At 43.1% G+C, this 15094-nt stretch overlaps 1 protein-coding gene across 1 annotated transcript; it reads right to left on the bottom strand.

The window, feature by feature from the left end:
• Positions 1–8417: 8417 nt before the first annotated feature.
• On the bottom strand, positions 8418–10309 carry LOC143958030 (olfactory receptor 2A12-like). The gene has a single exon (XM_077467477.1). The coding sequence runs from the start codon at positions 10217–10219 to the stop codon at positions 9284–9286; it is 936 nt and encodes a 311-aa protein (XP_077323603.1). The 5' UTR covers positions 10220–10309; the 3' UTR covers positions 8418–9283.
• Between the last annotated feature and the right edge of the window lie 4785 nt (positions 10310–15094).

A 15094-nucleotide genomic window follows, 5' to 3' on the forward strand; every position in this document is an offset into this window, starting at 1 on the left:
TGTTAGCTTGATGTGTCAGTGTCTGAACAATTCCTGCTTTTAGGGACTGAACACAACCAGGATCTATGGTGACAACTGTCGCGATCCTTAGGCCGCGTACACACGGGCGGACTGTTCGCCCAACTTTGTCCGTCCAACAGTTTCGGCGGACAGTCCGCTCAAACTTAGCATGGACGGACATGCCCACACACGACGAACGAACAGTTTGCTGAAACCGTGCGCAATGACGTTTCGACGCGTACGACGGATCGAAAATTTCGACGTCCAATACACTGCAATGCAACCTTCCGACGTGGAAATCCTTTCTGAGCATGCGCGAGACTTAGTTGGCCGAACAAGCCTACACACGAGCGAACAGTCCGCTGAAACCTTGTTTCAGCGGACAGTTTTTCGGAATTTCCGTAAGACCTTGTTCGTCCAACTGTCCGCTGAAACTGTCCGCTAAACGCCCACACACGAGCGGACTGTCCGCTGAAACACTGTTCAGCGGACAAAGTTGGGCGAACAGTCCGCCCGTGTGTACGCGGCCTTAGGCTTAAAGTAAGTACGGAACGTGAAATTGGCAGACATATATTTCTATTTATAGGTCCAAAAAATGTATCTTGGTCTGACTGAACTCATATGATAAAACAATACCTCTATCGTTCCTGTTTAGGGATGAGTAGAATTGAGACAGAGATTCAGGGGTGCCATCCCATAGGAGGAGGAGGAGGAGGAGGAGGAGGAGGATGTCGTCAATGTACCTAGCCCACAGAATGAGCTGAGGTCTATGCACAGCATAGACATCATCCTCCTCCTACTTGGCCATAAACAGATTGGTGAGACTAGGGGCAAACTTTGCCCCCATAGCCACGCCCTTCTGTTGAAGGTAGAATTTGTTGTTAAACCAAAAATAATTGTGCTGTGTAGTTCAACAATGTAGTCAGCCTGGACTGAAGTAAGAGTATGATCTCTTCCAAGAAACCAGCGCACAGTTTCGACACTTCTGTGGTGAGGGATACAAGTGTATAATGAGGCCACATCAGCGGGGGCCATAATGTAATCACCTCCCACATTAACTACCTCCAACAATTTAATTGTATCCCTGGTGTCTTTGAGGTAAGAGGGAGTTTTTCAAACAAGGGGTTGGAGAAAAATCTTTTTTTGGCCGATATGTGATGTGATCAATTCCACTAATGATTGGACGTCCAGGGGGATGTAATGGATTCTTATGAATTTTGTGTAAATAGTACATTATTGGAATTCAGGGAGCCAGGGGAACAAGAAATCATTTTTCTTTATCATTTAATACCTGTGAATGAAACCCTTTCTGGATAAGAGTGGTAAGGTATTTCCTGAACAAAGGTGTAGGATTATTAGGTAGTTCTCTATAAGTTTCCTGATCACTCAGGATTCTATACATTTCACTAATATAGTCACTCTTATCGAGTAGCACAATACCCCCGCCCTTATCAGCAGGGTGGATCACCAGGTCTTTGTGTTTACACAGAGATTTAAGACCCACATTAGACAAGGAGTTACCCCAAATCTTTTTGGATGGTAAACTAGCAAGGTCTTTTAAAACCAAATTTCTGAACATGCTAATGGCTGGAGCCAACTGGGTAGGGGGGTTAAAAAGAGACGGATTTGATAATCCTGAATGCACAGTTCCTGATGTGGCTGCTCTAGCCATGTTCCTGAATGGATTGGAGATTAGATACCTTTGGATATTGATTTTTCTAATATATTTATGAATATCAATAAAAGTGTTAAATATGTCAAGCCTCCTTGGAGGGGCCAATTTAAGGCCCTTATCTAAGAAATACTGTTTCTTATTAGTCAATTCTTTCTTACTAAGGTTGAACACACCCGCACAGGTTATGTTATCCTTATTTTTCCTCCTCTGAGACCTCCTCCCTCCTCTGGACCCTCTCTTGGGTCTGGACACCTTTTTTGACCTTGGGGTACTCATAAAAATCCTGATTTCCTTGTAAATTGGGATGAGGTTGATTGTAACTATAAGGTGACTGTTCAAAATCGCCATTGTGATGCATGTGAGGATCATCATTATAATGATCTCGGAGAAGGGAGAATCTATTTTACGTATTAAATGGTGGATGATTGTATCGAGATGAATTGGAGTAAGAAACCCGATCCTTGTGATAACGTGCGGGTGAAGCTCTCTGATAATAGTTCTCATGTTCCAATTGAGAGTTTCTAGAGTTATCACCTTTAGATTGTCCTCCCCCACCCCTCCTATTTGAATTCTGACCCCTCCCCCATGTGTGTTAGAGGGGGTAAAAGTACTTGGGAAGCTAACATTTTGAGAGAAAGAACATTCTCTTGGTTGATAGCCTTTTGTTGTATTAGAAATAAAAGGGTTTAATATTGGGGTGAGTACAATGTTCTGTGAGTACAATGTTCTCTCCTCCACTTCGTTGGCCTGCAATAGCAGTGCCAACCTCCATGGCTGAATCAGAAGCCACTGATTGCTGCCACTTGAATACATTCCTTGATTTATAATCCCCAATATCTCTGGAGTACTTTTTATGTTTTTTTATTTTCTGATCTCTATCCTCTTTGATGAGGCGAGCTTGGAGATGAGAAGACAGCGAATTGTATTCTATGGAATTTTTATAAACCAAAAGACCATCTTTAAGCTCTTTGATCTCTCTATTAAGAGCAGAGAGACAATGACATTTTCTTGTAATGAGAAAATTCAGAAATGTTGTCCCTGCCTCATTTAAATGTTTATACCACGACTCAAGGTCAGGATCCTACAATTGTGATCCCAGGGGTACAACATTTATGATCATTGATAGATTCATTCCTCCATGGAGAGGGGGTGCCTCTACTAGGGGTGTTTCTAGACTAGAAACTTTTTGGATATACCAGTTACAGTCCCATTCCCCATTAGGAGTGGGACATAAATGCTTTTATAAATAAAGAATGACATTTTTATGTTCATAGTGGATCATCTATGTGAGATTCTTCCTTGTGAGCATACCTCTATTTCTTCTTTTTAACATATTTCAGATATGTATATTATATTTAACATATTTAACCTGTGTATTATATGCTCTTAGTTGTATATAGTTTAACTGCTATGTGCACCTCGTACCATCATGACATTTTTAGGTTTTAGTTGTTTTTTATGGGAGATCCTTCTGTGAGAGTTAATTATCATCTTTTCTATACCGTATATACTCGAGTATAGGCCGACCCGAATATAAGCCGAGGCCCCCAATTTACCCCCAAAAAACTGGAAAACGTATTGACTCGTGTATAAGCCGAGGGTGAGACATGGCTGTCCATCCCTGTGTGTCCGTCCATCCCTGTGTGTGTGTCCGTCCATCCATCCCTGTGTGTGTGTCCATCCATCCATCCATCCATCCATCCCTGTGTGTCCGTCCATCCATCCCTGTGTGTGTATCCATCCATCCCTGTGTGTGTGTGTGTGTGTGTGTGTGTGTGTATTCATCCATCCATCCATCCCTGTGTGTGTGTGTATCCATCCATCCATCCATCCATCCATCCCTGTGTGTGTGTGTGTGTGTGTGTGTGTGTGTGTGTCCGTGCAGCCTTGTGTGTGTGTCCAGCCTACCTGTGTCCCAAGCCTCCGTCCCGAGCCGCCGTCGTACCGAGCCTCCTCTGTCCCGTGCCTCCTCTGTCCCGTGCCTTCCGGTGTCCCGTGCCTCCTCTGTCCCGTGCCTCCTCCGTCCCGTGTCGTGCCGATGGATCGCCGCTCTTCTCGGCGGCCATTCTACGATTCAAAAGCTGCGCCTCCGTCCTCCGCCTGTGATAGGCGGAACACTCAATTTCCCAGCAGCCTGTGTTCCGCCTATCACGGACATCCTCTCATACTCGTCCGTAGTATGAGAATGAACGGATGTCCGTGATAGGCGGAACACTGACTGCTGGGAAATTCAGTGTTCCGCCTATCACAGGCGGAGGCGGAGAAGGAGGCGCGGCTTTTGAATTTTAATGTCCGCCGTCTGTCTGCTCGATACGCTGATCGAGCAGTCAGACAGCGGTGACTCGAGTATAAGCCGAGGGGGCACTTTCAGCCTCAAAAAAGAGGCTGAAAATCTCGGCTTATACTCGAGTATATACGGTAACTATATTCTAGATGTGCACATTTTATCTATTGTTTTGTTGTATGCTTGTTGTTGTATATAACAGGACTGATATGGCTTTAATTTGAATTGGCCTCTATGGAGATATCATGGTCGGCACCCCATTCCTCTATATTTTGCCCATATCCCGTACTGCATGCCTTTCGGGGCGCTGCATTGGCTGACACGGGTATTGTTATCATGTTCAGTCAGGCTACTTGATGGCCCTTCACAGCTATTATGATCGAAGCTTGAGGCACTTCCACTTCCGGTTTGCATCTGGAAGGGACAATAGAGTCCCTTGAGGCGTGTCAACTTCCGGTTTATCCAGAAATTACGTTGTGGTGTTTTTTCTAACAATACGGCTCTGATTTTCCACACTTTGCCATTGTGGCTTGTTAGCAGCCCAAATTGAAGTGTGGTTTACACACCATTCACCTTATAGGATAATTGTGGTATATATAGGGTATTGTTTGTTATTGTTGGGGACTTGAGATTTTTGCTCCAGGCCGAAAGTGACGTTTATATGACTGGAACTTCCAGTAGGCAGAAATTCAATTTGGAGCCACATTACCTATAAAAGCACACTGGTGATAGCTATTACTTATACCCCAGATGAAGTGTATTCAGAAGAAATGTGTCGGGGTAAAGTGCCGCTATCACCATTGTGCCATCTTATGCTATTAATCCTTGATTGATATGCGAGTGTTAAATTTTTTACAAATTTTAATTAAAAGATCTGAAATGTTTTCACACTATGTGGAACATTTTTTGTCATTTTGGTTTTACCATGTGAGCTGATTCCAACCTCCCTGGGTGTCCTCCCAATCGGCTCTACCATATTTTGATGTCTGTTTGACCACATACTGGTGTCCTATATCGTACCAAGTTTAGTGAGATTGAGGCTATCCGGATTGTCGCTGGTTTTACATCAACCATGGTGTTTTGACACCCAAGCCTTTTTGACTTGAGAGGTAGAAGCCCCTTCAAGTTCAACATTTCTGGTAAGCCTTCAGATTATTGGTTGCAGTCTTCACACAAGATTCTCTCACCTGTTGACCTTATTGATGTCTATTGGCCTACAATTACTAACTCACAAACATTGTCCTGATTCACCAGACCATTTGGTCTTTACCACATATCTGTCAGTTTTCACGTGGTGGACATTATCACAATATTGTTTATATTTATGAACATATTTTCTTTTTTAAGCGCTGCATTATTTTTTCTTTTTGTTTATAACTGTTTGTCTCCGGCCATGCTGGCTGCTTAATCTTTCACACAGCACGGTTTATACATATGACAAAATTCTGAAACATAAGACACAGGTAGCTGTCTTAAGGCTAGTTACACTTTGTTTTAAAACAAGGCTTCGGACAGGCTTTGTTAAAGCTCTCTGAATGACAGTGAAAGCTCCTGTCACTAAATAAAATGGTTAGCTTACAGTCCTGTTTACACCTTTTGCTTAGTGCTTTGGTGGGCATTGATGAGGCTTCGATGAGGCTTTGGTGAGGCTTCGATGATGCTTTGGTGGGGCTTCAATGAGGCTTTGGTTAGACTTCATGAGGCTTCAATGAGGTTTCAGTGGAGCTTGAATTGAGCATTGCCATAGACTTTTATGGAGGCTTTGAAGATGCTTTGAAGCACAATTAAAGCAACATGGGGTATCATTTTTGAAGCTAAGCTAAAGCAAAGCACAGCATAGAAAAAGATAGGTGTAAACAGGACTGTAAGATAACCATTTTATCAGCAGGATATATAGCAGGAACACAAGATCTCCATTTTTCCTCCCTCACCGTTCTGCCTTTTCCTCTGAAGGATTGCAGGGTCCAATCACACCATGCATGCCCCAGACCTCATGCAGGAAATCACGTACCGGAATGTAATTTTGCACATCCGGGAAGCCCTGCCACAGTATATATGCGGTGGTCGGTCCAGAAGCAGTTTAAAAATGTTTTAGGATGTCCCGGGAAACTCTCCTTGCCTCATTTAATAAGCTTTCCAGATGCTCATATCTCCTCGCCTCATTTATGAACATCACAGAATAATCTCTACATCTCAGTATTTAACTTCTACATTTCACTATTCACGATACTTCCTAATATGGCATGCTACTCTGTTCTTCCATCTGATCCAGCCAAGAGTTTCTTACTCCATATGACTTTTCGAAAATTTCTTTCATCTCCGTATACTTACCATCTCTGTTTAGATTCACCTAAGTTTTGTCAATGGTAGGAGCAGTGCAAACTTGACCTTCCCAATCTGGATAGAAAGGACTGGGAAGACTTGAAATTCTTCCAGGAATGAATTGATCCAGATTCTATTCCTACATAGGATCTCTCCTCAAAGGTCTCCTAGCTGTTCACATTGCCAGGTAGCCCCTGGAACATATTTGCTCATGTTTTGGGCTGCATCACTTTTGGACAGCAGTATATGGTACTATAAATACTCACTTGCAACTGATCCTACTGATATCTCCTGCGTTGGCCCATCTGGGTATACGCAAGGATGAGCAGAGACCTCATCACATTAAATTGTTAATTTCATAGTTAATGTATTATAATAAGAAAGAAATCCTTTATTGATGAGTCTTGCCCTTACCACCCAAAGTGTCTTTGAGGGATCTACCTGTTAATGATGCTTTGCCTATGTACAGTTAAAAAAAAATGTATGTGAGCCCTTTTGGAATGATATGGATTTCTGTGCAAATTGGTCATAAAATGTGATCTGATCATCATCTAAGTCACAACAATAGACAATCACAGTCTGCTTAAACTAACAGCACACAAAGAATTAAATGTTACCATGTTTTTATTGAACACACCATGTAAACATTCACAGTGCAGGTGGAAAAAGTATGTGAACTCCTAGACTAATGAGATCTCCAAGAGCTAATTGGAGTGAGGTGTCAGCCAACTGGAGTACAATCAATGAGATGAGATTGGAGGTGTTGGTTACAGCTGCCCTGCCCTATAAAAAAATGCACACCAGTTCTGGGTTTGCTTTTCACAAGAAGCATTGCCTGATGTGAATGATGTCTCGCAAAAAAAAAGCTCTCAGAAGACCTACGATTAAGAATTTTGACTTGCATAAAGCTGGAAAGGGTTATAAAAGTATCTACAAAAGCCATGCTGTTCATCGGTCCATGGTAAGACAAATTGTCTATGAATGGAGAAAGTTCACCACTGCTGCTACTCTCCCTAGGAGTGGGCGTCCTGTAAATATGACTGCAAGAGCACGGCGCAGACTGCTCAATGAGGTGAAGAAGAATCCTAGAGTGTCAGCTAAAGATTAACAAAAGGCTCTGGCATATGCTAACATCCCTGTTAGCGTATCTACAATATGTAAAACACTAAACAAGAATGGATTTCATGGGAGGATACCAGAGAGGAAGCCACTGCTGTCCAAAAAAAAAAACATTGCTGCACGTTTACAGTTTGCACAAGAGCAACTGGATGTTCCACAGCAGTACTGGCAAAATATTCTGTGGACAGATGAAACCAAAGTTGAATTGTTTGGAAGAAACACACAACACTATGTGTGGAGAAAAAAGGCACAGCACACCAACATCAAAACCTCATCCCAACTGTGAATTATGGAGGTGGGGGCATCATGGTTTGGGGCTGCTTTGCTGCGTCAGGGCCTAGACGGATTGCTATCATCGAAGGAAAAATGAATTCCCAAGTTTATCAAGACATTTTGCAGGAGAACTTAAGGCCATCTGTCAACCAGCTGAAGCTCAACAGAAGATGGGTATTGCAACAGGACAATGACCCAAAGCATAGAAGTAAATCAACAACAGAATGGCTTAAACAAAAGAAAATACGCCTTCTGGAGTGGCCCAGTCAGAGTCCTGACCTCAACCCGATTGAGATACTGTGGCACGACCTCAAGAAAATGATTCACACCAGACATCCCAAGAATATTGCTGAACTGAAACAGTTCTGTAAAGAGGAATGGTCAAGAATTAGTCCTGACCATTGTGCACTTCTGATCTGCAACTACAGGAAACATTTGGTTGAAGTTGTTGCTGCCAAAGGAGGTTCAACCAGTTATTAAATCCAAGGGTTGTTATTAGTTTAAGCAGACTGTGATTGTCTATTGTTGTGACTTAGATGAAGATCAGATCACATTTTATGGCCACTTTGTGCAGAAATCCATATCATTCCAAAAGGGTTCACATACTTTATTTTGCAACTGTATAAGTTCACCTACATCAACAGAAATTGAAAAAAAAACATTTTTTATAAGATTTAGCTGCCTTGGACAAGTCAGTAATGGACCTATACATGACTCTTCTGGTAAATTAAAGCCTTCTTCCCCCTTCCTACCCTGCCCCCCTATTCCAACCTCCCTTATCTGCTGATTTATCTGAAATGAACCCTCCAAATTGGCTTACTTGCTATTTGGGGTACATCACAAATGCTGTTTTTGTATACTTATAGCCATATCTTTAATATTGTTTGGTTGTTTATGTTACTTATGCCACATGTAATAATTAAATCCTTAGGTATGAATAAAAAAAAAGGAAAAGGTGCTAAATTTTGATGGATTTTGGGATGCACTCCTGAGAAAACATGAGTTTTACATAAAGCTTTTCTAATCTAATGGTCTTCTTTGGCATTTAAATAGTCCTATTGATTTAGTAAACATGGTTTACTTTTTTTTTTCTACTGTAGGAGATGCTGTATAGAATGATCACCCATCCACCCACTGAGTACAATATATTGCTTATCAACCATAAAGATCCAACGTATACCAAAACCTACATCGGGGTTCCTGTACTTGGGAGAAAAAGGAGAAAATAAGTTGATGAAAATATTTGAACAAGTATTATACATTGCTCATAAATCAAACTAAAACTGCATTTTTTTCAGATTTTTCTCTATTTGTCAGCTTATAAAGAATCAGATCTGAGTATTTATAAATAATTTGTTCTAATGAATACCTTTATAGATGCATAAAAATGGTAGACATTTTAATCACAGAGTTATTTTGAGGATAATCAAAGTGTATTGAAGCGGTTACATTTGGTGTGTGGGTTACAATGACCCCTGATCATGCAATTGTAAGTACAAGTATGAGTCCCTGACATGTTTACATTTTATAAAGGACATTACTAAGATTTTTAAATAACTGAAAATGTCCCGGAAATACAAAAAGTGTCAACGTTTCCAATGATATTTTCATCATGATGCCCGGATCAAATTTAAGTGATAATAAGACCTCATAAGTGCCTCCATAAGGTCCTTGTTCCTCAGGCTGTAGATCAGAGGATTCAGCAATGGGTTAATGAGGGCAGATATGACTGAAAACAGTTTGTTTAAATTGACCATATCACTAGAAGTGGGAACCAGGTAAATAAAAATTAAAGATCCATAAAAGATGGAGACCACCGTAATATGTGATGAACAGGTGGAGAAGGCTTTCCTCTTTCCAGTCTTGCTACGGATTCTAAGGATTGTACTGAAAATAAAGACATAGGGAAGAAATGTCAAAAGAAAGACTCCCAATAAAATACTTCCCCCTAATAATATGGCCATTATGTTTATGAAGGGGTCAGTACATGTAATTTGATATAGATGGGGAAGGTTACAAAAGAAGTTATGGATGGAAGATGTTCTGCAGAAGGACAACCTGAGCAAAAATAAAGTATGAACCAAAGAGATAGAACACCCTGCACCCCAGACCAGAGAGGCCATACGAGTACAGACTCTCCAAGACATAATTAGTTTGTAATGGAGAGGGTGGCAGATGGCAATGTATCTGTCGTAGGACATAGCCAAGAGCAAGAAAAGTTCAGAGACAGCAAAGGAGAGGTAGAAGAAGATTTGGGATATACAGGCAGGAATGGATATTGAGCGTCTTTTTGTGACCAAATCAAAAAGCATCCTTGGTGCCGTCACTGATGAATAGGACATGTCCAGAAATGCCAAGTTGGCAAGAAAAAAATACATTGGGTTGTGCAGATGGTAGTCAGTGAGGACCAAGAAAAAAATAAGAAGGTTTGTGAACAGAGTCATCAGATAGATCGGAAGGAAGAACAGAAATAGTCCATTCATGGTCTGTGGATCGTCTGATAGACCCACAAGAGTGAAAAAGGAAATCTCTGTCACATTTCTCATATTATTCTTTTTTTTTCCTGTTTAAATTTATGGATAGATCTGAGGTTTAAAATGAAAACCTGTACGGTGTACCTACACATTACACCCAGGTTTACATGTGGGCATTTTTACCAGTGAATGATTTATTCTTATATAGAATGTTGGCATTCCCCTCAGGACAGTCTGAGGTGCTGTAAGAACACAAAGATGAAAGTCTCATAAAAGGTCTCCTAAGATGTAATTTATAACACCTTGGGGGCCCCTTTTCTATAATTGAGAACAGTCTTTAAAATTTGAATTTAGAATCCACTGAAAGTGTTTTTAACTTTTTGTCACCTATTTTATTTATTGGTTAGTGGACAGAGTGATATAAAACACTATAAAAGGAGCACTACGTTTCTATTTGCCTCCATCATTTTGTAGCTAAATTTTATAAGGGTTGTCGATTAAAAACGTAGTTGAATCCTACAGCTGATAGTCAGTAAGGAAAGTAAATAACAACATTACAATGATCAAAAACTGAAGCAGGGATGACACTTCCAGATATATATTTATATTACCTGGCAGGGCGGTTAAAACAGCTACAGACATGGATAATACAGTAAAGAGAAGGAGGAGTGGAAAAGTACCTATTGGAAATACTCCAGGTAGAGGATTTTGTGGTAGGATTGGAGGCACAAACAGCAAGGCTACCTAAAATTAACCACTTCAGCCCCAGAAGGATTTACCCCCTTAGAGCCTGTTCACACAGGGACAACTCAGGATCCGACTTCAGGTCGCCCCTAGTTGCCCCTAGTTGCGATACATGTAAAAATCAATGTAAGTGAATGAGAGCCGTCTTAATGCACACTACTGAAGTCGGTCCGACTTCAGAAAAGGTTCCTGTACTACTTCAATCCGACTTGTAGGCGACTGGTACCCATTGATTTCAATGGAAGTCGCCTCCAAGCCGGATCTCCGTCTATACGGAGGCGACTCTCTCAGAATTATCAGCTCTCGAGAGGGAAATCCACACCAAATTTATTTAAAAAATTTAGCGTGGGTTCCCCCTCCGAGACCATAACAGGCCCTTAGGTCTGGTATGGGTTTTAAGGGGAACCCCCTACGCTGAAAAAACGGCATGGGGGTCCTCCGCAGATCCATACCAGACCATTATCCGAGCAAGCTACCCGACCGGCCAGGAAAGGGGGTGGGAACGAGCGAGCCCCCCTCCTGAGCCATACCAGGCCGCGTGCCCTCAACGTGGGGGTGCCCTGGGGAAGGGGATCCGCGTGCCCCACCACACCAAAGCACCTTGTCCCCATGTTGATGAGGACAAGGGCCTCTTCCTGACAACCGTTGGTTGTCGGGGTCTGCGGGTGGGAGGGCTTATCGGAATAATAATAATAAGGGGGCCCGGATTCCGGCCCCCCACCCAATGTACCCCTACCCATTCACCTGTGAAAAAAAATGTAAAAAAAAAATACGCAACACACAAGGGTTAAAATAGTTTATTGCACAGCTCCGGGAGTCTTCTTCCGTCTTCGGGGGTCTTTTCGCGGGACTCCTCCGCTATCTTCTGCTAGCTCTTTTACTAGCGGAGGAGCCCGGCTTTCTTCTTCTTCGCCGCCCTCTTCTTCTGACTTCGGGGGTCTTGTCCCCCTCTCTGTTCTTCTTGCCGGGCCACCGCGCCTTCTTCTAGCTCTTTTACAAGCGGTGACCCGGTCTTCTGTCGCCGCTGTCTTCTGGCCTTCTGTTCTTCTGTTCTTCTCTTCTTGAGCTGTTGCCTCATCGCTGTCTCTGCTCACAACGACAGGGACGCGGCGTGCAGCGACTTATATAGGGACATTGCCGGATGATGTCCCCGCCCATTATGATGTCACAGTCCCAGAGGATGAGTTCCCCCTTGAGAGCTCATTCTCTGATTGGCCACTGCAAAAGTCGCCTGGCCTGGGGCGACTTAAAGTTGTGTTGTAAGTCGCCCCAAGTCGTGTTGATAAGTCGTGTCCAAGTTGCCTCCAAAAGTCGTGTTGAAAGTCGTGTTGCCCCTGTGTGAACGGGCTCTTAATGACCAGGCAATTTTTTGCTATACAGCACTGTGTCACTTTAACTGACAATTGCATGGTCATGCAAAGCTTTATCCAAGTAAGATTGATGTCTTTTTTCCCACAAATAGAGCTTTATTTTGGAGGTATTTGATCACCTCTGCGGGTTTTTTTTCCGCTATAAGCAAAAAAAGAGCGACAATTAGAAGAAAAAAATATATTTTTTACTTTTTGCTATAATAAATATCCAAATTTCTTCATCAGTTTAGGCCAAAATGTATTCTTTTACATATTTTTTGGTTAAAAAAATCGCAATAATAGGATTTTTATATACAGCTTACCTGTAAAATCCTTTTCTTGAGAGTACATCACGGGACACAGGAGCTTCATTACATAGTGGGTTATATAGGCAACTCTGGTGATTGGACACTGGTTACCCCCCAATTAAGGAGAATTCCTCCCCTATATAACCCCTCCCATATGGGAGGCACCTCAGTTTTGTAGCAAAGCAATAAGAAACCACATAAAACCCAAGAGGGGCGGGAGCCCTGTGTCCCATGATGTACTCTCAAGAAAATGATTTTACAGGTAAGCTGTATATAAAAATCCCATTTTCTTGATCATAAATCACGGGACACAGGAGCTTCATTACATAGTGGGATGTCCCAAAGCAATGCTCAGTTTGAGGGGAGGGAGACACAGATCAGAATTATAGACCGCCATGGATCAGAGGATCTAAACTGCAGCCTGCAGTACACTGCGCCCAAAGGCGATATCCTCTTGCCCTCTGACATCCACCTGATAGAATCTGGTGAATGTGTGGACTGAGGACCAAGTTGCAGCCTTACAGATCTGAGCCAGGGAGGCCTGGTGATGCACTGCCCAAGAAGCACTTACAGCCCTAGTAGAGTGCGCTTTCACTTGAAAAGGAGGAATCTTCCCCTTTACACTATAGGCCTGAAAAATAACCTGTCTAATCCACCTTGAGAGAGTGGATTTTGATGCCACCTGGCCCTTCCTAGGGCCTTCCGGCAAAATAATTAAGCAATCAGTTTTTCTTATCTGAGCAGTTACCTGAAGATAAATACTGATTGTCCTTACCACATCTAAAATGTGCAATGATTCTTCTTCTGCAGACTGTGGGTCCGGAAAAAAGGATGGTAGGATTACATCTTGATTCAAATGGAATCCCGAAACCACCTTAGGCAGAAAGGACCTGTTGGGACGCATTACCACCCGGTCCTTATGAATAATTAGATAAGGTTCCTTGCTGGAGAGAGCTGCTAGTTCTGACACTCTTCTAGCCGAGGATATGGCTATCAAGAAAACCAATTTCTTAGTCAAAAGAACTAATGAAGCCTGATGCAAAGGTTCAAATGGTTGCCCCTGCAATGCCAAGAGAACCAAATTCAGATCCTATGGGCATACCGGAGGTTTGACTGGCGGCCTTAACCGCATAGTCCCCTGGATGAAAGCCCGCACAAGGGAATGTGATGCAAATGGATTCTGGAAAAACACTGACAAGGCCGAAATCTGCACCTTGATAGTGCTTATGGCCAAATTTATTTCTAGGCCTGACTGGAGGAAAGCCAAGATCCTGCTAATGACATACTTTCTAGGATGCCATCCCCTGGGTTCACACCAGGAAACATATGCCTTCCAGATCTTGTAGTAAACAAGCCTGGAGGCCGGCTTTCTGGCATTGACCAGAGTAGAAAGGACTGGCTCTGAAAGCCCACGATCCCTCAGAATGTGGGTCTCAGCAGCCAAACCGTTAAACTTAGACTGTGTAAAGCAGGATGGTAAATTGGACCCTGCGAGAGTAGATCTGGCCGGAGAGGGAGGATCCATGGCCTGCCTACTGCCAACTTCATGATCTCTGCGTACCAAGGTCGCCTGGGCCAAGCCGGGGCTACCAAAAGAACCGACTTTGTTTCCCTCTTGACTCTTCCCAGGAACCGTGACAGAAGCGGGTATGGTGTGAAGGCATAAATTAGATTGTACTGATCACAGGGAACTGTCAGAGCATCTGACCCCTGAGCAAGTACATCTCTTGTCCTTGAGACGAATTTGTCCAGTTTTCTGTTGAATCTGGATGCTAACAGATCTACGTCTGGAGTGCCCCACCTGCGACATATGTTCCAAAATACGTCAGGGTGTAGAGCCCATTCTCCTGGGCATAACTGTTGGCGGCTTAGAAAGTCTGCTTGCCAATTTCCCACTCCTGGGATGAAGACTGCAGAAAGGCATGGAACATGCCTTTCTGCCCAAGCAAGTATGCGATTCACCTGTCTTTGTGCAACCAGACTCCTGGTGCCACCCTGGTGATTGATATAGGCCACCGCTGTGGCAATATCAGACTGAACTTGAACAGGGAGACCCCGTAGTCTGTAAGACCAGTTTATGAGAGCCATATAAACTGCCCGGATCTCCAAAACATTTATGGGCAATAGCTTCTCAATCACAGACCATTTCCCCTGCGAGCACGTCTCCTCCAACACTGCTCCCCAGCCTGTCAGGCTGGCATCTGTCGTAATAACCTTCCATGGAAGAGGAAGAAAAGTTTTGCCTTTCAGCAGATTCTTAATCTGTAACCACCAAACGAGACTCTTGCGTGTCCCTGGGGATAGACACATAGGAAGGTCAAAGGCCTGGGGCTTCCTGTTCCAAGCCACAAGGATGCATCTTTGCAGAGGCCTTGAGTGAAACTGGGCGAATGGAACGGCCTCGAAGGAGGCGACCATTTTCCTAACAGTCTCATACACAACCGAATGGGGGAAGATCTTCTGCCCAGAATTAGGCGCACCAGATCCCCTACAGCCATGGCTTTTGGCCTTGGTAGAAACACCCCGCCATGAGCGGTGTCGATAAT

Source organism: Lithobates pipiens, unplaced genomic scaffold (genome assembly GCF_037356315.1).
Source record: "Lithobates pipiens isolate NorthernLeopardFrog02 unplaced genomic scaffold, aLitPip1_a1.2 Scaffold_56, whole genome shotgun sequence".
Taxonomy (NCBI): Eukaryota; Metazoa; Chordata; class Amphibia; order Anura; family Ranidae; genus Lithobates; species Lithobates pipiens.